Source organism: Heliangelus exortis, chromosome 10 (assembly GCF_036169615.1).
Source record: "Heliangelus exortis chromosome 10, bHelExo1.hap1, whole genome shotgun sequence".
NCBI classification, from domain to species: domain Eukaryota; kingdom Metazoa; phylum Chordata; class Aves; order Apodiformes; family Trochilidae; genus Heliangelus; species Heliangelus exortis.
In genome coordinates, this window is record NC_092431.1 from 323,554 (window position 1) to 348,179 (window position 24,626).

At 68.9% G+C, this 24,626-nt stretch overlaps 6 protein-coding genes across 17 annotated transcripts in view; 2 read left to right on the top strand and 4 right to left on the bottom strand.

The window, feature by feature from the left end:
• Positions 1-2,811, bottom strand: part of LOC139800280 (transcription factor COE4-like) — a 13,544-nt gene extending 10,733 nt beyond the window's left edge. For 2 of the 8 annotated variants that reach the window (XM_071753062.1, XM_071753061.1), the window contains exons 1-2: positions 2,630-2,811; positions 1,683-1,798 (exon numbers count right to left, since the gene is read on the bottom strand). In XM_071753062.1, the coding sequence (XP_071609163.1) occupies positions 1,683-1,771 (89 nt within the window). In that variant the 5' untranslated portion in view covers positions 1,772-1,798; positions 2,630-2,811. Of the gene's footprint in view, positions 1-1,682; positions 1,878-2,629 lie in introns of those variants that run through there. The other 6 variants (XM_071753060.1, XM_071753059.1, XM_071753056.1 and 3 more) reach the window with 3 other exon arrangements.
• A 971-nt stretch (positions 2,812-3,782) lies between these two features.
• LOC139800278 (RING finger protein 145-like) lies at positions 3,783-8,818 on the bottom strand. Its single transcript, XM_071753052.1, is given in 11 exon segments — positions 3,783-4,380; positions 4,460-4,734; positions 4,737-4,815; positions 5,479-5,626; positions 5,954-6,136; positions 6,373-6,513; positions 6,617-6,792; positions 6,986-7,221; positions 7,522-7,613; positions 7,688-7,796; positions 8,446-8,818. Coding segments are annotated over 11 exon segments (2,058 nt in total). The 5' UTR covers positions 8,618-8,818; the 3' UTR covers positions 3,783-3,933.
• A 1,818-nt stretch (positions 8,819-10,636) lies between these two features.
• On the top strand, positions 10,637-12,261 carry LOC139800294 (C-type lectin domain family 4 member F-like). Of its 4 annotated transcripts, none has more exons than XM_071753085.1 (6): positions 10,637-10,775; positions 10,861-10,941; positions 11,321-11,347; positions 11,441-11,592; positions 11,760-11,891; positions 11,986-12,261. In XM_071753085.1, the coding sequence occupies exons 1-5, from the start codon at positions 10,715-10,717 to the stop codon at positions 11,874-11,876; spliced, it is 438 nt and encodes a 145-aa protein (XP_071609186.1). In that variant the 5' UTR covers positions 10,637-10,714; the 3' UTR covers positions 11,877-11,891; positions 11,986-12,261. The 4 variants fall into 4 exon arrangements, with proteins under 4 accessions (XP_071609186.1, XP_071609183.1, XP_071609184.1 ...); XM_071753082.1 differs by having other exon boundaries at positions 11,760-11,872; positions 11,966-12,261; XM_071753083.1 differs by lacking the exon at positions 11,760-11,891 and having other exon boundaries at positions 11,966-12,261.
• A 582-nt stretch (positions 12,262-12,843) lies between these two features.
• AP5S1 (adaptor related protein complex 5 subunit sigma 1) lies at positions 12,844-13,973 on the bottom strand. Its single transcript, XM_071752982.1, has 2 exons — positions 13,731-13,973; positions 12,844-13,312 (listed from the first exon to the last, which is right to left on the bottom strand). Exons 1-2 carry the CDS (start codon positions 13,922-13,924, stop codon positions 12,892-12,894), a joined length of 615 nt encoding a protein of 204 aa, XP_071609083.1. The 5' UTR covers positions 13,925-13,973; the 3' UTR covers positions 12,844-12,891.
• Positions 13,974-14,964: 991 nt separating this feature from the next.
• CDC25B (cell division cycle 25B) lies at positions 14,965-19,924 on the bottom strand. Its single transcript, XM_071753087.1, is given in 17 exon segments — positions 14,965-15,276; positions 15,453-15,564; positions 15,648-15,781; positions 15,977-16,075; positions 16,192-16,254; positions 16,514-16,528; positions 16,530-16,613; positions 16,822-17,010; positions 17,265-17,339; positions 17,438-17,563; positions 17,797-17,898; positions 17,988-18,086; positions 18,176-18,212; positions 18,414-18,455; positions 18,878-18,926; positions 19,380-19,468; positions 19,703-19,924. Coding segments are annotated over 17 exon segments (1,593 nt in total). The 5' UTR covers positions 19,840-19,924; the 3' UTR covers positions 14,965-15,135.
• A 1,366-nt stretch (positions 19,925-21,290) lies between these two features.
• SPEF1 (sperm flagellar 1) lies at positions 21,291-24,153 on the top strand. Of its 2 annotated transcripts, none has more exons than XM_071752983.1 (7): positions 21,291-21,456; positions 21,810-21,921; positions 22,000-22,162; positions 22,838-22,898; positions 23,113-23,146; positions 23,341-23,452; positions 23,913-24,153. In XM_071752983.1, exons 1-7 carry the CDS (start codon positions 21,312-21,314, stop codon positions 24,018-24,020), a joined length of 735 nt encoding a protein of 244 aa, XP_071609084.1. In that variant the 5' UTR covers positions 21,291-21,311; the 3' UTR covers positions 24,021-24,153. The 2 variants fall into 2 exon arrangements, with proteins under 2 accessions (XP_071609084.1, XP_071609085.1); XM_071752984.1 differs by having other exon boundaries at positions 22,841-22,898.
• The last annotated feature ends 473 nt before the right edge of the window (positions 24,154-24,626 follow it).

Genomic DNA, 24,626 nt, shown 5'->3' on the forward strand with positions numbered 1-24,626 from the left:
TGCCCGGGGGGGATGAGGGAGCTGCCGCCCGGGGGGGGGGTAATGGCTCCACTCCGCTCCCCCCGCCCCCCCGCGGCATTAATTATTAACCGCAATCAGTGCATTTCCTAGCAGCGGGGCGGGCGGGCGGCTCTGCCAGGAAAGCGGGGCGGGGGCACGGGGAGGGGGGGGCACAGCTCTGCCCAACGCGGGGAAGGCCGACCCCACCCGGGAAGCCGACCCCCGAGCCACCCGTGGGTTCATCCCAGGCCCCCCCTCTGCCTTCACCTCCTGCTCCCCCACTGGGGTCCCATGCTGGGGGGGGTTGTGGGTGCTGGTGGTGGTACAAGACACCCCCCCCCCATCAACTCTGGGGGTGGAGAGGGGTGTGGGACACCCCGTGAGCGTGTCCACACGCGTGTCACTGCCCACATGTGTGGCACAGGCCAGCTGCCGGCCATCCCGGCGGGACGGCGAGTGGAGGGGGATGGCTGTGGTGGTCCCAGCCCTGTGCGGAGGTTCCAGCCCTCCCCGCACTGCCAGAGCCGGGGCTGGGTGGGAGGGGTCCGGATTTCACCCCCTTTTCTCCCGGCCCCGCTCCGGGGAAGTTCGTGGATGCACAGTGACAGGGACAGCACCATCCTGACGTCCCCCCCCCAGCATTGCCCCCTCCCACCACCCTGGGCCCCGGGGGGACCCTCGGTCCATCCGCTCTCCTGGGGCCGTGGTGGGGGCTGTCCCCTCCTCGGTGCTGGCTGTCCCCTAAGGTGGTTTCTGTCCCACCTCCCCCGGGGGTGGCTGCAGTTTCCAACTCCCCCTGAGCGTCCCCAAACTTGATGGCTTGGTTGGGGGGGGGCCGGGGTGCTCCCAGAGTTTCAGGCACCGCCACGGTCCCCCCCGGGGGGGCTGTCACCGCGTCTGGGGACCCCGAGCACCGAGCAGGGGTGTCCCGGGACTCCCTGCAAAGGTGAGACACCCCACCCCCTCCCCATCGCCCCCAGACCCCCAAATCCGCTGTCCCTGGCCGGGCAGAGGTCATGGGGCACCCCAGGGGAGGCAGCGCCCGGCTGGCCCGTGTCCCCTCTACACCGGGGGGCATCTCCTGTCCCCCCCTGGACAAAGCCACCGCACACCCCAACCCCGGCGGGTGCACGACATGGCACGACACAGCACGACACGACATGGAACGGCATGCCAGCACCTCTGTCCCTCCCAGCATGGAGCAACGGGCCTGGCACTGCCAGGGTGTCGGGGGGCTCGGGGGGCTCCAGGCACCTCGCCGAACCTTGAGGGGGTCCCAGGACTCCCAGGGGACAGAGGGGTGGGGGTCCCCAGGAGTCCCAGGGGTACCGGGTGGGCATGAGAGGTGTCCGGAGATCCCAAGGTGGGGGGTGGCCAGAGTGGGGGGGTGTGCGGGGTCCTGGGGTGCCCACGGAGCCCGGAATGTCCATGGAGCTCCAGATGTCCATGGAGCTTGGAATGTTCGCAGAGCCCAGGATGTCCGTGGAGCTCGGGATATCCATGAAGCCCGTGGTACCCAGGATGCTCCTGGTGTCTGGGATGCCCACAGCATCCAGGATGTCCCCGGAGCCCGGGATGTCCCCAGAACCCGGGATGTCCTCGGAGTCCGGGATTCCCCCCCAGCCCGGGGTGCCCCAGAACCCGGGATTCCCCCCATCCCGGGGTGCCCCGGAGCCCCTTACCTCTGAGCGGCGGTGCTGGCGTCCAGGATGCCGGTGCCCTGCAGCCACCGGACCGAGGGCAACCCGGCGGGCAGCGGCTCCTCCTTCATGGGCAGCCCCCCCCGGGGCAGCACCTCCTGCACGGAGAACATGGCAGGCAGGGGCTCAGCGGTCGGCCCCCAACTTCCCGGACCCGGACCCAGTGCCGGAGCTCAGAACCGGGCAGGTGCCAGGGGCCGCCGTCCGGGCCGCCGGGGAAGCGGCATCTGCGGCGGGTGGCGGGGCGGGAGCCGGGGGGAGGCTCGGGGGGGGAGGAATGGGGAGGGGGTCGGGAGGCGGAGGCAAGAGGAGGCAGGGCCGGAGAAGTTGGAGACGGAGGAGAGCAAGAGCCAAGTGCGGGGACCGGGAGGGAAAGGGGCGGGGGGCGGCGGGGGGGACGGGGGGAGGAATGGGGAAAGCAGAGGAGGAGTGGAGGGAGGGAGGGAGGGAGGGAGAGAGAGAAGGAGGGAGGGAAAGAGGGAGGGAGGGAGAGGAGGAGTGGAGGGAGGGATGAAGGGAGGTTGAGTGGACTGGAGGGAGGGATTGAGGGAGGGATAGGGAAAACCGAGGAGGAGTGGAGGGAGGAAGATTTAGAGGGGCGGAGGGAGGGATGGAGGGAGAGGAGGAGTGGAGGGAGGGATGGAGGAAGGCAGAGGAGGAGTAGAGGGAGGGATGAAGGCTTAGAGGAGTGGAGGAGGGAGGGATGAAAGGAGGGATGGAGGAAGGCTGAGAGGAGGGATGGAGGGAGGGATGGGGCGAGCTAAGGAGGAGCGGAGGGAGGGATGAGGGAGGCAGGGATGGATGGATGGATGGATGGATGGATGGATGGATGGATGGATGGAAGAGGGATGGAGGAGGCCGGAGAGGGGCGCGGGCGGGGGCAGGCGCGGGGCGGGGGCTGTTTCCCGGGGAGGGGGGGGTCTCGTTACCGGGCGGGCAGCGGCGGGCGCGGCGCGGGGGGGCGGCGGCGGCGGCGGCGGCGACGGCGGCAGCGGCAGCAGCAGCAGGAGAGGACGGGCGGGGGTGGGGGCGATGCCGGGGGGCGCCAGGGGTCCTTGGGGGCCGCTCCCCCCCCGCCGCCGCCCCCCCCCGTCCCCGCCGTCCCCCCGCCGCCACCAGCACCATCAGCACCAGCACCCGCCGCGGCCCCGCCGCCGCCCCGCGGCCCGGGCCATGCCGCCACCGCCGCCACCTCCCCGGGGAGGCAGGGCCGGAGCCGCCGGGGGAGGCGGGGGCCGCGGCCGGGCAGGCTGACATCATTCCGGGGAGGAGCGGTCCCTCCCCGCCACGGCGGAGGGGCCCGGCGGCCACAGCCGCACCGGGGGAGGGGGCGGAGGGGACCCCCCGGGGGCAAACCCCACCCCCACCCCAGAGTGACCCCCGGCATCCACCCCCCCCCCCCCCGAGATGTCCTGGAGAGACCCGGGGCAGGACCCGGGGGGAACCATGGAGGAGACCCCAACCGTGTCCTAGGGATGCCCCAGGGTGACCCCGCTGCACCCCTTGGGGTGTTCCCTGGGGGGGTGTTCCCTGGGGGGCCGTGTTCCCCCCCCTATCCCGCTAATGGCCCCTATGGAGCCTGGGGGTCCCCTGGGAGCCCTGTGCCCCGTTAAGTGCAGGGTGGGGCTGAGGCCCATTTACTGCCTCCCCAGGGACCCCCGCCCTGGGCACCCCCCCTGCAGGCAGCACCCATGCTGCTGGGGTCCTGCCAGAGTGGGGAGGTGGGGACCCCCCTGCAGCTGGGATAGGGCCCCCGGGACCCCTCCTGGGAGGGTGGGATGAGCAGGAGAGGATGGGGACCTCGGGCAGGGCTGATGTCACCAAACCAATGCCACCCCATTCCAGACCCATCCCAAGCTCAGGCCACCCCCCAGGACCACCCCAAGCCCCCCGACACATCAGCTGTGCCAGCTGATGGAGCCAGGGCCACCAACACAGCACTGTCACAGGCCACTATCACAGCACGAGGCCACTGTCCTGCCACAGGCCACTGCCATGGGCCACCATCACATCACAGGCCATTGCCATGGGCCACCATCCTGGCATTGTCACAGCAGTGTCACCATCCTGGCACGGTCACCATCCCGGCCACTTCAGCTCTGGCTTTATTGCAAAAAGAGTCCTTGGGGATGCTGGCATTTGGGGACACCAGTGCCACAGGGGGTCCCCAGCCCCTGTCCCTGCCGAGATGCCCCCGCAGAGGTGACCCTGGCAGCAGGGGCTCAGTTGGGTGCTAGGAGGGGTGGTGGCCACTGTGACAGTCCCCGTTGTCCCCAGCGTGGAGCTCGGGGCTGGCAGGAGGGTCTGGGCAGGAGGGCGGGGGGCACAGGGGCTGCGTGTCCTGGGGGTGGGGGTCTCCTGGGGGCTGCAGCACAGCCCCAGCTCCTCCTGCCACCTCCTGGGGACGAGCAGGGTCGGGGGGATCGAGGTCTCTGTGGCTGGAGCCCACGCTGTGCCCAGCGGGCAGCTCTGTCCCCTCCGGGCCGGTGGTGGCTTCTCCATCCTTCTGCCCCTCGTCCCCTCCGCTGTCCCCCCCAGCCCCGGGGGGGTCTGTCCCGGCAGCCGCCGGTGTCACTCGGCGGTGGCACATGGGACAAGTGTCCTGCACGTAGAGCCACTTGCGCAGGCAGGAGGCGTGGAAGATGTGAGCGCAGGGGGTGACGAGTGCCACCTCCATGTCCTGCGGGAGGGGGCAGATGTCACCCCGCGGGCGGGCACGGCGCGGGGGTCCCCCCAGGAGGCGCGGGGAGGGGTCTGACCTGGAAGCAGATGGCACAGATGTCGTCGTGGTCCCGCAGGTGGCTGGCAGTGGCCCTGGGCAAGGCGCTGAGGCTCTGGGCAGCGTGTCTGCGCAGCAGGAAGCTCCTCCAGCCCGCCTGGGCCCGCAGCCAGACGTTGAAGTAGGAGTGGATGATGATGACCGAGGCCCCCAGCCAGCTCCACTCCCCAAAAAGGGACTCCCAGGAGCCGTACCCCACCACGCTCAGGGCCACCAGGAACTCCAGCACCCGGCTGACGGCCTTCACCCAGTAATGATCTCATCCATCCGCTCCAGAGGCGCCTCCTGCACCAGCTCCACCATGAAGAGGGCGTAGATGAAGAGGGTGCCCATCACCTGGCAGGACAGCACGGTGGTGACCACAGCCAGGGCCAGATGGCACCCCCACGCCCACCGAACAGAAGGGGGTTTGGGTGGGAAAAGCCCTTATGGAGTCTGACCCTGCTCCCAGCACCCCCACCCCGTGTCCCTCAGCACCACATCTCCAGGGCCTGGGACCCCCCTGGGGGTGACAGGGACTCCATCAGGATGTCCCCTTTCAGGGAAGGGTCATGACCCAAGCTCAGGACCTGGCACTTGTCCTTGTTGAAGCTCACATGGCCTTGGCCCATGGGCCCAGCCTGTCCAGGTCCTTCCTGCCCCCCAGGACCCTTCCACCCAGTTCCATGTCACCTGCACTCGATCCCCTCGTCCTGATGAAGGATAAAGAGACCTGGCCCAGATCCTCAGCCCCGGGTGACACCGCTGGTGACAGGCCACCAACCAGACTTAGCTCCAACCACCACCCCCTCCTGGCCCTGTCCATCAGGCAGCTCCTCACCCAGCCACACAGCCACCAGCCCACGCCAGCAGCAAACAGTTTATTTTCCAGAGAACGCTTGGGATACGGTGGCCAAGGATTTCCTGAAGCCTGGATGGACAACCCCACAGCCACCCCCTCTCCCCCAGAGCCAGGGCAGGGTGGGGGGATGGGAAGCCCACCCCAGGGTGCCCCTGTACCTGCAGGGAGGTGAGCATGCAGCTGGAGACCAGGATGAGCAGCCAGAAATCCAGGTGGAAGAGGTGGGCGATCTTGTAGGCCATGAAGCAAGGGAAGAGCAGCAGGAAGAGGCACATGCTGACCCCACGGAAATGCTTCCAGGGGCTCCTACGGGAGGGACAGCTCAGCAGGACCCCGTGTGTCCCCTGCACCCCACGCTCCCACCCCCCCAACAGCCCCACTGCTGCCCCAAAACAGGCAGCTGGGACCTGAGGCCAAGGGAGCCCCGAGGAGCCACCCTGGCTCTGCCCTGCTGGGGGTGGGAAATGGGCGACAGGACAGGGGGCCACCAGCCACTGGCCACTGGCCACCAGCCACTGGCCACTACCAGTGGCGAGGGGACTCTGCTGACTGGGCTCGGAGCTGCCCTGGTGCTGAAGGGGAGTTCAGTGTCCCCCAGTGTCCCCCCTGCAGAGGGGACAGGACCCCCAGTACCTGTTGCGGGAGGCCCCCAGTGCCAGCAGGATGGGATCCGTGATCTCAATCATGGACTGCAGGGTGGAGGTGACCACGATGAAGAGGATGATGCTGAGGAGGAAGGTCCTCTGGAGGACCTGCAGGTCCAGCAGCCCCGTCTGCAGCGCCAGCAGCAGCAGTGTCACCCCCTCTGTCACCCCCCTGACAGGGGCAGAGGGAGGGACAAATGTCAGGTTGGTGGCCTCACCGTGTGGCACCCCATGGGGACATCCCCATCCTCCCCACCTCTGCTGGGACACAGGGCTGAGAGGAGGGGTCCCCACCCATGCCAACTGGCCACCCGCGTCCCCCTCAGTCACCTGTGTCTCCCCCGGCCACCTGTGTTCCCCCCCTGGTCCCCCCAGCCACCCGTGTCCCCCGTGTCCCCCGTGTCCCACCGGTGCATGACGTTCCCGTTGTGGAAGGCGTCCATGCCCTGCAGGCAGAACTTGCAGAGGGTGAGGACCCCCAGGGCCAGGTAGGAGGTGGTGAAGGTGAGACCCAGCAGGGAGTAGGGGGAGCTGCAGCACTCAGCAGCACTGCAGGGAACAGGAGACAGGGGCTGGGATGGGCTGGGAAAGGGCTGGGAATGGGCTGGGAATGGGCTATAAATGGGGTAGTGGGGGGCTGGAGGGTCCCCACCTGCTGAGGAGGAGGAAGAGGAGGCCCTGGGGGGCCGTGGGGCCGTCGCTGGGGGCCAGGAGGGAGATGAGCCGCAGGGAGAAGAGGATGAGCCAGAAGACGAGGAAGAGGAGGGGGATGGCCAACTGTCCCCAGAGGGACATCCCCAGGGCCACCAGCCGGGACAGCTCCAGTGACTGCAGGAGGGGACACACTCAGGGGGCTGATGGGGGGGGGTTTGGGGACATCCCTGCTGCTGGCCCTGCATCCAGCTGGGCTCAGCCTGGGACCCCCCACCCCACAGCCCCCTTCCCCTCATTCCCCCCACCCCACAGCCCCCCATAACACATCCCCCCTCCACAGCCCCCTCCCCATCAGGCTCCCCCTGACCTGGGCCAGCTCCCTGGTGGCAGTGGCAGCCATGCGGAGGGGCAGCAGGAGGTGTGACCCCAGGACAAGGACCCCCTGCAGCCCAGCCAGCCCGGCAGCCACGGCGTGGAGAGGGGGCAGGGCGTGGGGAGGGACCCCCCCGAGCCGGGCCAGCACCGGAACCAGGGGGGTCCCCAACAGCCACGGGCGGCGGCTCCGCAGCAGCAGCACACAGAGAGCCCAGAGACAGAGCTGGCCTGGGGGGGACAGGGACATCTGGGCAAGGGGGACAACCCCCTGTGTGTCCCTGGGCCCCCCAGAACACGAGGGGGTTCCCAAGGCATGGGCAGAGCAGGCTGGGGACACGTGGGGACACTCCAAGGGATGGAGAGGTTGGGGTCACGAGGGCACACCCCAGGGACAGCCACCACCCCCCTGGCTCAGCTCTGAGCGGGGGCAGTGACCCATCTCAGCTGCCACCACCACCCATCACAGCCCTGGGTGACAGCTCAGCACGGGAGGGGACACCTCGGGGGGGCTGTCACCCCCCGTCTCACCTGCCAGCAGGGTGGTGGCACGTCCCAGCGCCGCGGTGTCACCGTACACAGTGCCCTGGCAGCTGGACCCCAGCTCCTGGAGGATGTAATCCCTGCAGGGAGACAGCTGAGACCCCGGCCACCCCCCCGCACCCCACGGTGTCCCCTGTCCCCCCTGTGTCCCCACCTGGCTGCCGTGTGTCCCGCGGCGAGCAGCAGCGCGGTCAGGAGGTGGAGATAGAGCTGGACCAGTGCCGGTACCGGCAGCACCAGAACCACCAGGGACAGCAGGTGACCTGGGGGGAGGGAGGGGACAGGGCAGGGGTGACACCCACCCCCCACTGGTGACACGGCTGTCACTGCCCTTGGCACCAGGGAGGACAAAAGGTGGCTGAGGGCACACAGGGCTGGGGACGCAGCTCGCTGGCCCCGGGGTGTCCCCTCTTGTCCCCAGCACGGTCACCTTCAGGGTGTCCCCTTGTGTCCCCAGCCTGTCCATGCCTTGGAATGTCCCCACTGTGTCCCCAACCTGGCCATCCCTTGATGTCCCTGAGCTGTCCTTTCCTCGCATGCTCCCACCATGTCCCCACCCTGGTGACCTTTCTGGATGTCCCCACTGTGACCCAAACCTGTTCATCCCTGGGGGTGTCCCCACCCTGATTATCCCTTGGGATTTACCCCCATGTCCCCAGCATGGCCATGCCATCCGGTGTCCCCCTAAGTCCCCAGTGTGTCCCCTCGTGTCCTTATCCTGCTCACCCCAGGCTGTCCCCAGCGGTGGGCACCCCATGTCCCCAGACACGGCCATCCCTAGAGTGTCCCCACCACCCCCAGGTGTCCCCAGCCTCTCTCCCGAGGTGTCCCCATCCTGTCCACCCTCTGGGGTGTCCCTGCCTGTCCCCCGGGGTGTCCCCTCGTGTCCCCCGGTGTCCCCGCAGCCCTCACCGAGGCCGTAGAGGCCGCGCAGGGCGGTCTCCGGCAGGAGCGGGGCTGCGGCGGGGGGGCGGTGCGGGAGGAGGTGGCCGATGGCCGCCGTGTCCCATCGGTACAGCAGGTCCAGCAGTGCCAGCCCGGGCACCCTCAGTGCCACGTTGGCCACCGCCTCCAGCCGGGACATGGTCCCCGGGGCAGGGGGGGGGTCCCGGCTCCCCGCTCCCCGCAGCCCCGCTCGGGGGGACCCCCCCGCCGCCTCCCCCGGGCCGCCAGGGGGCGCTGTGCCCGCAGGGGTCTCGTCTGTCCCGCCGCCTCCCGCCGGGCTGGGCCCCGCTCCCGCCGCCGTTCCGCTCCCGCCGCCCCTTTCGCTTTCTCCCGTCCCGCCCCTCCGCCCGCCGCGCACCGGGGCATTTGCGCTACGGCCGAAGCCACGATCGCCATCTTAGAAGAGGGCGCAGAGCGCCGCCCGCTCCGCCTTCCGCCATCTCGGGTCAGGGCAACGCGCGACGCGGCGGGCAGGACGCGGCCATCTTGGAGAGCGAGGCGGCGTTGGGCGATGACGTCACTGCCAGCGCCCCGCGGCAGCCATGTTGGATGCGGGCAGGCAGGAGCCGCCATTTTGAGAGGGGAATGATGGAGGGAAAAGGGCTCCGGGACCATGGAGTCTGTGTCCCCCATCCCCACATCCCCAGCCCCTCCAGGCATGGGCACAACTTGGGGCCAAAAGTTCCTCTTGTCCCATCCCTTGTTCCCTGGGATCAGAGCCCGACCCCCCGTGGCTCCAACCTCCTCTCAGGGGGTTGCAGAGAGCCAGAAGCTCTCCCCTCAGCCTCCTCTGCTCCAGGATCAGCACCCCCAGGGCCCTCACAAGTTCTCCAGCCCCTTCCCCAGCTCCATTCCCTTCTCTGGACACTCTCCAGCCCTCAGTCTCCTCCTTCTGCCCCCAAACTGACCCCGGGCTCTGAGGTGACACCTTTAGAAAGGAATCCCTCAGGAACCAAGGAAAGGTTACAGAAGGATGAAAAGGTCCCTGGGAGCCTTTCCATGATTTCTGCGGGTGAAGGATCCCGGCAGACCCCGGGGCTGGGAGCAGCCTCAGCCTCCTGGCACAGCCTGTGGATAAAGAGATGGGAAAGACACCAGGTTTGAGTAAAAAAGTCTTCATCAGGGAGTGTCCCCGGTGTCCCACACATCACTGTGACCCTGGGGAGTTCAGAGTCGGGAGGGGAAGAGCCCTGAGCTCTGGAGTTGGAAGGAACCCGTTGGGATCACCCTTCCTGGAGCTGTGCCATGGGCTCCATGCTCCTGCTGGGACCCTCCTGCTCTGAGTCACCCCTTGTGCAACCCAGCCTGCACTCAGCTTCCTTCCTGACCCTGACCCTTCCCTCTTCTTCCAGACACTTCCCCAGCACCCTCTGGGCTCCCGGGGATCTCAGCCCTGACTCACCCCAACCACATCCCCCCTGGGCTCACCATCCCGGGGTGGTGATGGGCACCAGGGGATCTGAGGATGGGGAGGAGCCCTCAGGAGCTCCCTGCCCTGGCAGAGCTGCCTAAACCTGTGGGACAGGGCGCAGGGCACGGGGAACAGGACAGGGATGCTCCTCAGGCTCTGGGGGCCCCATGCGGGGATGGTGCCCAAGGTCCCCCTGTAAGACTCTTCCAAGCTCTGCAGAGACTTCACTGAGGAAAAGGGCAATTAAATGGGAAAATGGCTTTAAAAAGGAGGTGCTGGGGGCTTGTGGGCAAGGGAGGGGACTGGGACAATTGACCCCACAGCTGTGCAGACCCCCAGGGGGCAGGCACAGACCCCCCCTCTTTGGGGCTCTGCCCTGGGTAGGCTCTGATGCCACCACCGGGTCCATCAGGTCAGCATCTGGGGGGCACCGAGGGGGTTGTCCCCATCCCATGCCAGCTGGGGACATGTGTGACGCTGTGCCTGGTGCCAGGAACCCACAACCCACCCACAACCCACCCACAATCTGCCTGGGTGCCCGGCAGCCCGGTTCCCTTTCTGACCCGGTTCCCTTTCTGACCCGGTTCCCCCTCTGCCCCGGGATGGCAGCAGTGGGCCCGGACGTGTATGAGACCCTGCAGATCTGCTACCCCCCCCCCCAGGCCCCCCTCAGGTAAGGTTGGGGACCCCGGGGGGGGGATCAGGGTCCCTTTAACCCCTCTGTCCCCTCTGGGGGTCCCCGGGGGTGCTGACCCCAGCTCAGGGTCCCCCCATCTCCTCTCCACAGCCGGGGTGCCCCGGTGTCCCCGGGGCTGGGTGCTGGTGATGGGCACGGGAGTGCTGCTGCTGCTGCTGGGGACCCCCCTGGTCACCCTCCTCATCCTCCGTAAGTGTCCCCGAGGGTCCTGGGGAGGGGTCCCCATCCCATCCCCCCCCAGGGTGCTGACCCCCCCCTGCCCCTGCCCCCCCAGACCTGCAGGGTCAGGCAGAGCTGCGGGCAGTGCGGGCACAGCTGGAGGCTGCGGGGACCCCTCTGCTGCTGGACCCCCACGGTGAGGGGACCCCGGGGCTGACCCCGAGACCCCATCCCCTGTCCTGTGTCCCCCTCCTCCTGTCCCCAACCCGTCCTATGCCCGTCCCATGTCCCCAGACCCTGCCTGCAGTCCCTGTCCCCAACCTCTGCCCCCCTGTCCCCAGCTCCTTACCTCTGTCCCTCGCCCCTGTCCCTGTCCCCAGCCCCTGTCTGCCACCCTGTCCCTGTCCCCATTCCTGTCCCCAGCTCCTGTCCCCTGCCCCTGTCCCCTGGCCATGTCCCCTGCCCCTGTCCCCAGTCCCTATCCCCTGTCCCCATCCCGGGGGGGTGGGCACCCCACTGCCAGCCCCCTGCCTGACCCTGGGCAGGTCCCTGGAGCTCTTGTGACATTCTGACAGCGGCTCAGATTCGGAAGGATCAGCTCGGTAAGGTCCCTGCGGGGGGTTAGGGGGTGACAGCCACCCCTGGGTGTCCCCCGCGCCGTGTCCCCACACCATGTCCCCACGCCGTGTCCCCAGGCAGGTGGCTCCAGGGGCTGGGGCTGGGCTGGCGCTATCACCGTGGGACCCTCTACTTCTTCTCGAGGGACCACAAGGACTGGGGGGACGCAGAGCGAGCCTGCAGGGCCTGGCACTGCCACCTGGCTTCTGTCACCAGCCCCGAGGAGCAGGTGGGTGACACGGACACCTCCTGCTGCTGCGGGACATCCCTGCCTGCCACACCCTGCCTGTCCCCCCGTGTCCCCCCGTACCCCTGTGACCCTCTCTGTCCCCCCGTGTCCCCATCCCATACTCCTGTGTCTCCCTCTGTCCCCCCGTGTCCCTCTGTGTCCCCCAGGACTTCCTGGCCCAGGAAGTGGGTCCAGGTACCTATTGGATCGGGCTGACCTCCCAGGGCTCCGGGGGCACCTGGCGCTGGGTGGATGGAACCCCCTACAGCCTGGCCCAGAGGTGAGGGGGGTCTGGGGGGGTTCTGCTGGGGAACAGCACCCACAGACACCCCCACCCCCCCCACAAACACCACCCCCTGACCCCCCCCCGCAGTTTCTGGGCGCCGTGGGCAGCCGGACAGCCGTGACCACGGTCCCTGGGGACAGGAGATGTGTGCCCAGATCCACCCGGTGGGCAACGGGCTCTGGAACGACCACAACTGCAACTTCTCCTTCCCCTGGGTCTGCAAGAGGGTCCTGAGCCCCCCCTGAGGCCCCCCCCCCGAGCGTCGTGGCTCCAGGATGTCACCAGGATGTCACCAGGATGCCACCGCAGTGCCACCGGGGCCCTCGCCCCCCCCGCTGGTCTCACCACGCTGCCCCCACCCCAATTAAAGGGCTCCCCCTGCAGCCCGCTGCCTCTCGCCCCCTGCTTGGATCCGTCCCCCCCTGCCCTGCCCGCCCCGGGGACCATTGGTGGCACCGAACAAAGCACTCTGAGGGTGGCAGAGGGACAGATCTGTCCCCTCGCCCTGACAGCGTGGTGGGAGGGGGCGCTGGGACCCCCCCACCGGGCACCCCGGGAGGGGACACCCACCCTGTCTGAGTGTCACCTGGGCACACCCCCAGCTGAGTCCCCACCGGGGTTCCCAGGTGACAGACCCCCCCTCTCCGGCCGTATCCCCCCCAGCGGAGGGGGGGGACCTCCACTGCCCACAGCTCTCCCACCGGGGATCCCCGAATCCCCCCGATGGGGAACCCCGAACCCGAGGTCCTGACGTGGGAGGGGGTGTGACCCCCCCAGCACCTTGGGGCCCCCTGGGGGTGTCAGGGGGTTCAGCACAAGCCCCCCCCTCTTTATAACATCTCCGTGGTGCCACCACCCGTGGCGAGGAAGGTGGCACCACCCCAGCTCCAGGGGGGGTTTGAGGGAGGGAGCTCCCGCTGCCCAGGAGGATCTGGAGGGGTAATAAGGGATTCCACAGCTCCTCCTGCCCGGCTCCCGGCTCTTTATTCCATCCCCAACACCTCTCCCCTTCCTCACTGCGAGGTTTTCCGTCCCAGCTCCCGATCCAGAGCCTGGAGGAGCCCTTGGTTGAGGAACATCATCTGCCCCTGGGGGAGGAGATGATCCAGGAGCCCATCAGCCGCGTCTGGGCGGAGCAAAACCTCGGCCCCGGAGCCCAGGACCCTCAGGGCGACCATGAGGCGGGGGGCGAGGCGGCGGAGGGTGATTTCAGCCAGGGAGAGGTTTTCTTCGGGGTCACAAATCAAGGCAAAAGCCAGAGCCAGGAAGGAGAGCCAGGTCACCCGCGTGCGCTGGGGGAAAAGGTCCCCGGGGGGCAGCTGGAAAACCCCCCCCGGGGCTTCCTGGAGAGACAAAGACCCCTCGGGAAGGGGGTGAGGAGGGGGCGAGCGTCCCGATGCTGCCTGAAGGAGCTGGCACTGGGAAGCCACCTGCCTGGAGGAGAAAAAAGGGGAGACCCTCGGGCTAAGACCCCCACCCGCTCAATATCTGGGGGTCCCGCCGAGCCCTGCCCTGCCCCCCCAGTCCTCGGAAGAATGGGGTGTCCCACCCCCCAAACCCTTCCATCCAGGGGAAGGGGGTCCGGGCTCTGGGGGTCCTGGGTGAGGGGTGGGGGAGGAGGGGTCCCGGTCCCAGGTGCCCCATCGACCCCAGACCCTCAGGAAAGGGGTCCCATGGAGGGGGGGGGGGTGGGGTCCCGGCCTCGGGGGTCCCGTGGGAGGGAGTTCTGGTCCTGGGGTACCGTCTGGGAGCGTCCCAACCCCGGGGGTCCCGTGGGGAGGTGTCTCGGTCTCGGGGGTCCCGTGGGGGTCCCGCCGAGCTGCCCCCCAGGTGTGTGCGGGGGTCCCGGTACCTGCCCACGGCCAGGAGCTGCTCCTTGCGGCGGAGGCGCTGCCGCTCGGGGCTCTCCGGGGGGTTCCCGGGGGGGTTCCGGAAGGTGCGGGCGTAGAGCAGGCGGCAGGGGGGGGTGCCGGGGGGTCCCGGGGGGGGGTGGGTGCCGGGGGGTCCCGGCCCGCCCAGCGCCAGCAGCAGGAACGCCCTCACCATGGCAACCGCGGCACCCCCGGCCCCACCGCTCCGATTGGTCAGCGGGGCGCGGGGGCTGCGCGGCGATTGGCCAATAGGGAAGGGAGGGGGCGGCGGCGATTGGTGGCTGAGGGGAAGGGGCGGGGTGAGCGGTGCCCGCCCCCTGCACGTGAGGCGGCGCGGGGTTGCGATTGGGCACGGCGAGGGAGGCGGCGCGCTGATTGGTGGAGAGGGAATGGGGGGGTGGAGCTAAAGGCGGAAGTGCTGCGGGGCTGGGGGGGTCCCATGGGGACATTGTCACCCCGGGGAGGGGGGGACAGGGACGGTGCGATAGGAACAGTGTGATAGGGACAGTGTGACAGGGACAGTGTGATAGGGACAGTGTGACGGGGAGGGCAGGAGCACCCCGGGGGGTGACGGGGCCGCCCTGGGGACACACCCAGGGCCTGCGCTCCCCTCACTCCGGGGATCCCCCCCTAGCTGGGGACCCTCTGCCCCCCCCCTCCAGAGGGACACCATGGATGGGGTCACGCTGTCTGTGTCCCCCCCCCACCCCCCCCATGACACCACGGCCCCCCCCGCCTGTTCCCCCCTCCATGGGCTGGGCAGGGGGCACCCACCCCTGTTCCCCCCCCTCCCCTAGAGCAGGGACACGTGTTTGTTCTCCTCCTGAAGCAGTTATTCATCAAAACTCAAAAAATTAACAGAAATCAGCACCCGGGGGGGGCACACACACACACACACCCCCCCTCACCCACAGCTGCCTTCAGAGGAGATAAACTGCTTAAATAAAACTGGGGGTACTAAAACATAACCCAAGGAGCCCCCACCCACTGCGGGCAGAGGGGGGGCTGTCCCAGAGGGCACCCCCAGGGTTCCCCCCCCCCCTCTGCCACCCCCCCAGAGAAGGGGCTGGGCTGGGGGGTTAAGTGCTTTCTGCTCATTAAACCCCAGACCCCCCCTGCCCCCCCGGGATTTCAGGACAGACACCATGAGCTGGCAGAGCCCCCACCCCAGCCTGCAAGGGGGGGGCACCGGATCCCCCCTCCCCGAGGAAGCCTGAGCTGGGCAGTGACCCCCCCCCCAGCACCTTTCAGGGTAAAACCTAAACCCATTTTTACCCTTTTTTTGAGGTCCTGCTGCCCCCCCAGCGAGGCCAGCGCTGGTGCCCAGGGGAGGGGTGAGGGGTGTCGGGGGGGTCCCCAAGGAGCAGGGGGGTCCCCAAGGAACCCTCAGAAGTCCTGGGGGCGGCTGTGGAGCCCCCGCTTGCTGCGCTCCCCGGCCCAGGTGCGGCTCTTGAGCCGGAACCTCCTCAGATCCTCCTTGAAGTCCTCGTGGTGCATGGGCCGATAGTCCTGGGGCTCGCAGTGGGTCTGGGGGGGGGGGTCCCCGGGCCCATCAGAACCCCCCAAAACCCACAGAGCCCCCCTCCTCCTCCTCCTTGGAGGTCCCACCCTGCTGAGAGCATCCCCAGGGGCTGGGCAGGGGGATCCACCCTCTGCCAGGGACCCCCCCACCCCACAGGGGGTTAAATGAGGGGGGGGCTCACCTGGTACTGGGGAAAGAACTCCCGGTACCCCCCCTTGAGGACGTAGAGCTCGGGGTAGTGGAGGTGGGGGTACTCATTGCAGGCACGGTCCTTCTCCCGGACAAAGCGGCACCTGGGGGACATGGGGACAGGAGTGGCACCTGGCCCAGGGGGGGAGAGACCCCCACCCCCCCCTGCAGCCCCCCCAGCACTCACATCCTGGGCCCCCGCTCGGAGGAGAACTCGCAGTGGAAGATGAGGATCACCCTCTTGCTGGAGTCGGGGGGCACGATGGGCTCCCGCAGCAGGAACTCCTCCACATCCCGCTCCAGGGGCAGATTCACAGCACCCTGGGGGGGGGGGCACGGGGCGGGGGGCACCTTCAGACCCCCCCTTCCCCTCCCTCGGGCCGGGTGGGGGGCTCAGGACCCTGCCCCCTGCACCACCCCGGGGACCGAGGTGCCCTCAGCCTCCCTCCCGCCTTAGGGCTCAGCAACCCTGGGGGGTCGGGTGCGTCCCCCCCAGGAGCCCCCAGCCCCCCTCACCTTGATGTGCCCCCCCTCATACTCGTAGGGGTACCGGCAGTCCACGATAACACAGCTCCCGATGCTGCCGCTGAACTGCCCCGTCAGCACTGCCACCATCTGCGGGGACACGGGGGGACACGGGGGGGACACGGGGGGGACACGGGCGTCACCCAGTGCTGAGGGGGCACCAGGCAGGTGGATCCCACCCCCCAGAGGGGCTGCTGCTCCCTCACCATCTCGGGGGAGATGTACTTGAGGTCCTGGTGCTTCCCCTCCACTGTCTGCAGCAGGTATGCCTGGAGGAGAGGGCATGGGGGGGTCAGGACCCCCCGTCCTCAAGGGAGACCCCCCCCAGGGGGGCAGGGGCTATCACCCACTCTTCCCCCAACCCTGGGGCTCTGCGGGTGGGGAGGTCACAGCCCCAAGTCCCCCTGGCACTTACTTGGGGACAAAGTTTGGGCTCCAGCACGGGGCTGCTGCACCCACAGTGCCCCCCCCCCCCCAACCCTGTCCCTGCTTTGGGTTCAGGACCCCCCCACAGACACCCACACCCACCTTGGAGAAGTCCCCCGATCAGCTCCCGCTGGTCATTGGCCAACAGCTTCTCCATCTCCTCCTGGCTGAAGGACTTGGAGCGCAGCAGCACCCGCTCCTTCTGCTGAGACACCCACCCGTGACACCCCTGTGCCCCCCACACCCACCCGTGACACCTGTGTGTCCCCCACACCCACCTGTGACACCCCTGTGTCCCCCACACCCACCCGTGACACCCTTCTTCCTCTCTGTTCCCCCCCATCCCCCTGTGTCCCCCCCAACTCCAGCCCATCCCGGGACAAACCCCGGAGCCTCCCCCCCTGACTCACGGGCTCGGTGGCCACCTCCTGTCCGGAGCTGCTGGCCACGCTCCTCCGCCGCTTGGTTTTGACGGGGGTGTCCCTGTCCCTGTCCCTGTCCCGGGGCCGCTCGATCCGTTTCAGGATGGGTCGGATGATGGTGCTGGGCAGGGAGGGCGAGCGGAAGAGCTGCCGGCGCTTGCCAGGCTGGGGGGGACACTGCAGGGGGGGAGCAGAGCCCCTGTCACTGCCTGGGGGTCCCGTGTCCCCCCCCCTCCCCCATGATGCCACCTCTGGTGGCCACGCACCACCCAGGATGAGCCCAAAGCCCCCCCCTGCTCCTCATCCCTTGGCCACATCCCCCTGTTGGGATGGGGGGGGGGCTCCATCCATCCCGACCCCCGCTTCTGGGGGGGGCCTGGGGCTCCACCTCCCCCCCCCCCCCAGCCCCCCAGTGCCCCCTCCCCTGGTACCAGTTCTGCCTCCTGGGTCCCGACCAGCGGGGCGGTCAGCAGGGTCTGCAGCCCGGAAGGCACGGGGGCTTCGCTCTGCAGGACAGGGGGAGAAGGGGCTGAGTGTGTCCCCCCCCGGCTGCTCCCCACCCCCCCGGCAGGGATGGACCCCCCAGGGATCAATCCCCCCCCACCTTCATCTCCTCCTCATCCAGGATCTCCATGAAGCCATCGTCTTCTTCCTCAGACACGGAGGAGGTCAGGGAGCTCCGGCACAGCACGATGGCCTCGGGGACATTTTCCTTCTCGGGGGTGTCAAACTGGGGGGGCACACCCAGCCCACAGCTCACCAGTGGGGTCAGCCCCCCCACACCCCCCCCTGCCCCCCATCCATGGATCTCCAGGACAACTGGGGAGGTCTGAGCAGCAGGACCGCACCCTCTGCAGAGCCCCCCCGAGAAACCCCGCACCCCCAGCCTCCCTCAGGCCCCCCCCAGCCCCTCTCAGTGCCCCCCCCCAGCCCCTCTCAGTCCCCCCCCCCAGCCCCTCTCACCAGCAGCTCATCCATGGCTCCCTGGGGGTCTTTCCCTGCAGCCCCCTGGTTGGGGGGCCCCCGGCTGCACGGCCTCAGCGGCTTCTTGAAGACAAACCCCTCCTGTGGGGAGGGGGCTCAGGGGGTGAGCACCCCTCCCAACCCACAGTGCCCCTCCCCGCCCCCCCCCAGCCTCGCTGCTCCCCCCTCACCTTCTCCCGGGGCTGCCCCCCGGCCCTGCACTCGCTCCCGTTGAATTCCCTGCAGTGGGAGATGTTCCTCAGGACCGGGCTGGCCCCATGGAGCCGCGGCTGTGGGGCAGGGGGTTGAGGGGGGGTCAGAGGGGCTGCACAGCCCCCGTCCCCCCCTCCCCAAACCCTGCAGAGCCCCCGGGGCTCACCGGCAGCGAGTGGATCCTCCGGATGGGGAGCTTGTCCCTGTGGGGAGAGGGCGGGATGGGAGAGGTGGCACAGCCCCCCCTGTCCCCTCACGGAGGGGGGAGATGTCCCCAGAGTGTCACAGGTCCCCAGGGACCCCAGGCACAAAGCAACAGCCACGGCCTGATCCAGCCTGGGGACGGGGATGGGGACAGCTCGGTTTCTGGGGTCTGGGGATGGGGACAGGGTGCTGTCACTTACTCTCTGAGCACCCTCCCAGACTCCAGGATGGCTTTCTCGAAGCTGTGGGGAGAGGACAGTGGGGTTGGGGGGGAGGGGGCTCCATCCCCCCCCCTTGTCCTCCCCAGCCCCTCCTGAGCCCCCCCAGCAGCCCCCAGCTGGGACGTTCAGCCCCACAAAGAGTTAACCCCCTCGGGACCCCAAAGTGGGGCTGGGGAGGGGGGACACACACACCAGGGTGGTCCAGGACCCTCCCCCCCCCGCTTCCCTCCCCCTCCTCGCAGACCCGGACAAAGCAGCAGCCGCTCTCCACCTGTATGTAAATTGGGGACACCGGGGACGCGGGGACGCTGTGCGGGGCCATATGGCCCTGCGCGGGGGACAGGCGTGTCCCCAGCCACACAGCTGCCACCATCTGTGCACGGGTACCCATTCACCCGCACAGCTGCCCGGGGGGACACCGGGGGGGACACGGGGACACTCACACTTCCTCCAGCGTCGCCAGGTCCTGCGTGGGGGAGTCCAGCCCCACTCCTGTGGGGACAAGGGACAGTGGTGGCACGGGGGCCGTGGGGATTTGGGACCCTCTGGGGACTCAGCCACGCCAGGACCCGCTCCTTCTTTTCCCCCCCCACATCCCGCCTGGGCCTCCCCCCGGCTCAGCTGGGGAGGGGGACAGGGCCGGTGGCTCAGGAGGGGCCCTCACCCCCCACCCATCACGCGAAGGGGGGGTGGCACCGCTCCTGGCAGCCCCCATGTCCCATGTCACCCCCACCAGGGACCCCGCAGGGGGGGGTCCACAGCCGGAGGACAAGGAAGGGGGCGGGGGGGGCTCCTCCCCTGACCCCCAGACCCAATCTCATCTCCCCCCTCCCCCCGGCCTCCCAGCCGCTCGACCCCCCCCCACCCCTTCCCCACCAGAAGACCCCCCTCCTCATGTCCCCACGCCCGGGGGGTGTCGAGGGGGGGGGTCTGCCCCTCACTCACCCGCGTCCGAGGACTCGGAAGAGACGGAGCCGCGGGAGGAGCCGGGGGGGGACAGCCCGGGCACCCCCCGCTTTGGGGTGTCCCAGTGGCTGCAGGGAGCACAGAAGAGGGGTCACCCCGGGGGACCCTCACCCTTCCGGGACGGGGGCTACCGGGGGGGACCCAAAACGCCTTAACAGCCCCCTCCCCATGGCAGGGTGACACCCCCGGGGGGCAGCACCCCTTGGGCCACGAGTGAGTGTCCCCTGTCCCCGGGGCCAGCAGGAACCACGCGGGGGGCAACCTCCCGCCCCCACCCCAAGTCGCCCCCCGTCCCCACTCACCTGCCCAGCCCCGCCAGGTTTCCCATGTCCAGCGCCAAGGTGGTGACAGGGGACCCGGTGACGGGGGACAGCGCTGGGGGGGCCGAGGCCCCCCCCTGCCCCGCCACGCGGCTGCAGGACGGAATCAAGCGCTCCATTAATTAAAGTGTTAATGAAGCCCCTGCTCTCCGGGAACGGGACCCGCACTGCCTGAGGCTGGGGGGGGGGGAAGGGGGGCTTGAAGGGGGGCTTAAAAGGGGGGGTGTAGGGGGGGAGGGGGGGTGGCTGAGAAGGGGAGTTGGGGGGGTCCCGTCTGGGCGCGCGCTGCGGCCGCCCCTATTTATATTCGAAAAATAACAGGGAGCGGCGGGCGGGAGGGAAGGGGAGGGGCGGGGGGCGGGACGGGACGGGACGGGACGGGACGGGACGGGACAGGGGAGGGGGGGGCACGGCCCAAAGGGGGGACTGAGGATGGGGGGGGGCACGGCTGGAGGGGGGTATGGCCCAAAGTGGGGGCAAAGCACGGGGGGCGCACGGCTGGGGACACAAATGGCTGGGGGGCCGGAGGGGGGGATTCGGGCAGAGGATGTCCCAGTCTGGGGAGGGGACACATGTCCCAGCCCCCTGGCGAGGGACTGCAGCGGGTGTTGGGGGGGTTACGGGGTGCTCAGGGGGCCTGGGGGGTGCTGGGGATCTCCATCCCGGCCGGGGGTTTCCTGGCGGGATGCGGGGGGGAGGAGGGAGCAGCCTGGGTGGTCGTCCCCGCGGTCACTCATTGTCCCCAGCCCCATTCTTTCCTTTCAGAAGGGAAAAGAAAAGAGGAGTCACCCCCGCCCTTTCCCCAGCCGGTGTGGGGGGGGTGTTCAGCCCCCCAGCTCCCGTGACACCCCCCATCCTGCTCTCCGGGGGGTCCCCCAGGCACAACCCGGGCTCCGGGGTCTCCACTGAGGGGGGGTTCAGGCGGCCCTGGGGGGGTTCCCAGGAATCCTGGGGGGCTGCGGGATGTCCCCCCTGCTCCTGCCCCCCCTCAAAGGCTTTAATTGCTTCCAGGCACGCGAGGCTGGGTTGGGGCCGGGGGTGTCAGCTCCGGTGACCACCCAGAGCCCACCCTGGGGGTCTCAGAGAGGGGAAGGGGGGGTGGGCTGCACACAGGAGAGAGCGAGTGGGCACCGAGCGGGGGGCTGGGGGGAAGTGCCCCCCCCCCAGCTCTGGTGTCCCCCCCAGCTCTGGTGTCCCCTCCAGCTCTCGTGTCCCCCCCAGCTCTCGTGTCCCCCCCATGCAGGGTCCGTCCCAGCTCACAAGTCCTTCCCACCGAGCCCCCACCACGGCATCATCTCGGGGTCCTCCTTGCTGGTGGGTGCCTTGACACCCCCTGGCTCTTCCCCCTCCTTGTTCCAGGACCCCCCTCACAATCCTGCTGCTCCCCCCACTTTGCTCACAGGGTCCCCTGCACCCCCAGACCCCCTCCTGCTTAGAGCCCCCCAGGCGCCCATTCCTCAGGACCCCCCGATCCCCCCCCCTCATTGCTCAGGACCCCTCATCCCCCTCCCCATTTCTCAGGACCCTCCCATTGCCCCCCCACTCCCGGCATGCCCCGGGAGTTGCCATGGCAGCAGGACGCGGTGGCCTCATGGCGGGCGGCGGCAGCGGAGCGGGGGGCGAGCTGTCGGGGGGCGAGCTGTCGGGGGGCGAGCTGGCCACCCTGTACCGCTGGCTGGACACCCTCCCACTCTCCCGGCCCCGCAGGAACATCGCCCGCGACTTCAGCGACGGGGGTGGGATGGGGGGGAGACCACCGACCTGGGGGCCTCTGAGCAAATCTGGGGGGCGCTGCGAGCGAATTGGGGTCTGGGGGGCCCTGGGCTGGGGAGAGGGGTCCGGGGGGCTCCTCGGAGCAGCGGGGGGGTCTTGGGTGTCATGAGAAGTGGGGGGCTGGGGAGCTGAGGGGGATCTGGGTCTCGCAGACCTGGGGTGAGGGTCCCAGGGCGGGGGTCCCGTGCTGGTGTTGCTGCCGGGGTGGGGGTCCGGGGGGTGAAGGTCCCGGTGTGAGGGTCCTGGGGGGTGGGTGCCGGGGTGGGGGCCCGGGGGTGCCCGCCACCCCCAGCCCCTCTCCTCCCCTGCTCCCCAGTGCTGACGGCTGAGGTGGTGAAGTTCTTCTTCCCCGCCATGGTGCAGCTCCACAGCTACGTCCCCACCAGCTCCACCGCCCAGAAACTCGCCAACTGGGGACACCTCAACAGGTCCTGGGGGCGTGGGAGGCAGGTGACCCCCCCGTGTCCCACCCCCAGCCCAAGATGGTCACTGTGCTCCTGCTTTAGGAAGGTGCTGCAGAAGTTGGGTTTCTGTGTGCCCGAGGAGCTGCTGCGGGAGGTTGCGGGGTGCCGGGCGGGGGCGGTGGAGCAGATCCTGGTCCTGCTGCGCCAGAAGATCCGGGAGAAGCAAAGGCAGAAGCAGAGCAAGGAGGTGCCCAGGCCAGGACAGGTCGGGGGGGGCTGAGGGACACCACGTGTGCCATGTTCTGTCCTAGGGACCATGGGGTGAGGAGGGACTGGAGCCACCCCAGGGAGAGGTCACTGTGGGATCACGGAATTGGTTGGAAAAGATCCTCAAGATCATCGAGGTCCAACTGTTATCCAGCAACCGTTATCCACCACCCAAACATGTCCCCAAGTTTGTCCCTAAGCCATGTCCCCAGTCCAGTCATGGCAGGAGTGAGCCCCAAAGTGTCCTTATGGGTGTCCCCATGAGCACCTCCATGGCCAGGGTCCTGCTGCCACCCATGGAGAGGCAGCTCCGGGGGGAAGCTGAGAGGCAGGAGGGGCTGCAGGGATGGGATGGGGTGGGATGGGATGGGATGGGATGGGATGGGATAGGATGGGATGGGGTGGGATGTGATGGGATGGGATGGAGTTGGGAATGAGATGGGATGGAGATGGGGATGGGGTTGGGATGGGATAGGATGGAGATGAGGATGGGGTGGAGAAGGGGATGAGATGCCATGTGATGGGATGTCCCAGCCCTTCCCACCTCCATGCTGGTCCCCAGCCCTGCAACCCCCCCCAGGACGGAAAGGGGTGACAGTGGGGGGGCTGGGGTACCCCCTCTCCTCCTGCTGGGGGACACTGGGGGTGACGGGGCCTTCCCTGCCTCTCCCAGCAGGAGCAGGATCTTCAGGCAGCACTGGAAGAGGGCAGCTACCTGGAGACAGGGACAGCGGGTGGGTGGCACCTCGGCAAAGGGGGGGGTCCCATCCTGGGGTGGGGGGTCCCATCATGGACAGGGGACTCCCAGTTCTGAGCCCCAGCCCAGGAACTCTCTGCTCCCTGGGGAGGGGGGCACCCAAATAACGACCCGGGGGGAGGGGGTGTCCTGTAGGGTGGGGGGGCAGAGCTGTTTGGGTGGGTTTTGTGCTGAATTGGGGTGTTTTGCAGGTGGGGGTGCCCAGGAGTCCCCCAAGGCTGGCTGGTAAGGTTTGGGGACCCTGCTGTGCTGGGGGGTGGTGACATGGGAGGGGTCCTGGAAGGAGTCCCAGTGGGGCTTTGTGGGGGGGGGCAGAAGGGGATGTGGGGGTCCCAGCGGGGGCCCAGCGGTGTGCGGGGCAGGACCCGGGGGGGGGGATAGTGTGGGAGGGGTGGGTGACTGTCCCTTTCCTGGCCCAGGGTGACAAAGGGCCACCAGGGTGGTGGCCATGGCCCCCCGGGGGACCCCACTGCCCGCTCAGAGGTGGCAGAGAAGGACCAAGCCCTGCGCCTGGCACAGGAGAGCATCCAGGTGAGCACAGAGCCACCCCCTGGGGACACCACCGCCTGGGGACACCACACCCCTGGGGACACCACTGCCTGGGGACACCACCCCCCGGCACCATGGTCCAGCTGCCCAGCACCCGGTTTGGGAAGCACCGGGGTCCCGGTGACACCAGGGTGGAGTGGCAGTGGTGGATCAGGGTGGCCCGGGGAGGTGGCTCTGGCCCCTGGCCCCTACCCCTTCCCTGGGGTTTGTCAGGTTTTCTGATGGAAAATGTCACCAAAAACGTCACTTTGGGGACCAAGGGGGAAGGAATGGGGGGGTCTGGGGTGGGGAGGGTCGGCACCAAGTCCTGGGACGCCCCGTGACCACCCCCCGGATCCCCTTGTCCCCACTGCTTACTGAGGCTGTTTGGTGAGGGGGGGATGGGCGTACCCCCCCCCCCCCCCCCCACAAAGCTGAGGGGGGCCCGGGGGTCTCTGCCCAGATCCTGCAGCTGAAGGTGGGGAGGTTGGAGCAGCTCCTGCTCCTCAAGAACCTGCGGATCGATGACCTCAGCCGCCGCCTGCGGGAGGCCCAGGGACACCCCCCCTGAGCAGACCCTCATCCCACGATTGTCCCCCCCTGTTCCCAACCTGCCCCCCCCCTCCTGCCCATCCCAGTGCCTCCCAGTTCCCCCAGTTCCCGAGGCGGAGTCTCAAGGACAAAGAAATGCGGGAGGTGGAGAAGCAGCGGGGAGGTCCTGGGCAGCTCGGGGACCCCTGTGCCCCCCGCGGGCACCGGGCAGTGTCACTGTCACCCCCAGCTCCATCCCTCCTGCGTGCGATGAAAAGATGGGGTCAGGGCTCGGAGGGTCCCGGCACGGCTGGAGGGCTGCGGGGACAGGGTGGGGACACCGGGGGGTTGGGAATGGCACCGGGACGTCAGGGCGTGGTGGGACAGGGTGGGGACATGTGCCATGGGGGTCTGAGATTTAACCCCTTCCCCTAAACTCGTTGTTTTTCTAATCCCCGAGGAATCCCATGCTGTGCACAGGGCCCCGCCCGCTGTCCCCTCCCTCTGCTGTCCCCAGGGATGTCCCCAGCACGGAGGTGGCTCTGACACCACACCAGGGTCACCTCCGGCCATCCTGGGGACAAACCCGTCCCTGGGCGGCGTCTCCAGCTTTGCCCACCCGCGGTGTCACATTGTCCCCTGCAGA

Excerpts from the sequence above, each read along its gene's own strand:
- LOC139800294 (XM_071753082.1), top strand. The coding sequence starts at position 10,715 with ATGGGCACGGGAGTGCTGCTGCTGCTGCTGGGGACCCCCCTGGTCACC. Across the intron at positions 10,942-11,320 it reads TCTGCTGCTGGACCCCCACG|CGGCTCAGATTCGGAAGGAT; the intron begins GTGAGGGGACCC and ends ACATTCTGACAG. Across the intron at positions 11,873-11,965 it reads CCCTACAGCCTGGCCCAGAG|TTTCTGGGCGCCGTGGGCAG; the intron begins GTGAGGGGGGTC and ends CCCCCCCCGCAG.
- AP5S1 (XM_071752982.1), bottom strand. The coding sequence starts at position 13,924 with ATGGTGAGGGCGTTCCTGCTGCTGGCGCTGGGCGGGCCGGGACCCCCC. Across the intron at positions 13,313-13,730 it reads CAGCTCCTGGCCGTGGGCAG|GCAGGTGGCTTCCCAGTGCC; the intron begins GTACCGGGACCC and ends TTTCTCCTCCAG.
- SPEF1 (XM_071752983.1), top strand. The coding sequence starts at position 21,312 with ATGGCGGGCGGCGGCAGCGGAGCGGGGGGCGAGCTGTCGGGGGGCGAG. Across the intron at positions 22,899-23,112 it reads CCTGGAGACAGGGACAGCGG|GTGGGGGTGCCCAGGAGTCC; the intron begins GTGGGTGGCACC and ends GGTGTTTTGCAG. Across the intron at positions 23,453-23,912 it reads TGGCACAGGAGAGCATCCAG|ATCCTGCAGCTGAAGGTGGG; the intron begins GTGAGCACAGAG and ends GTCTCTGCCCAG.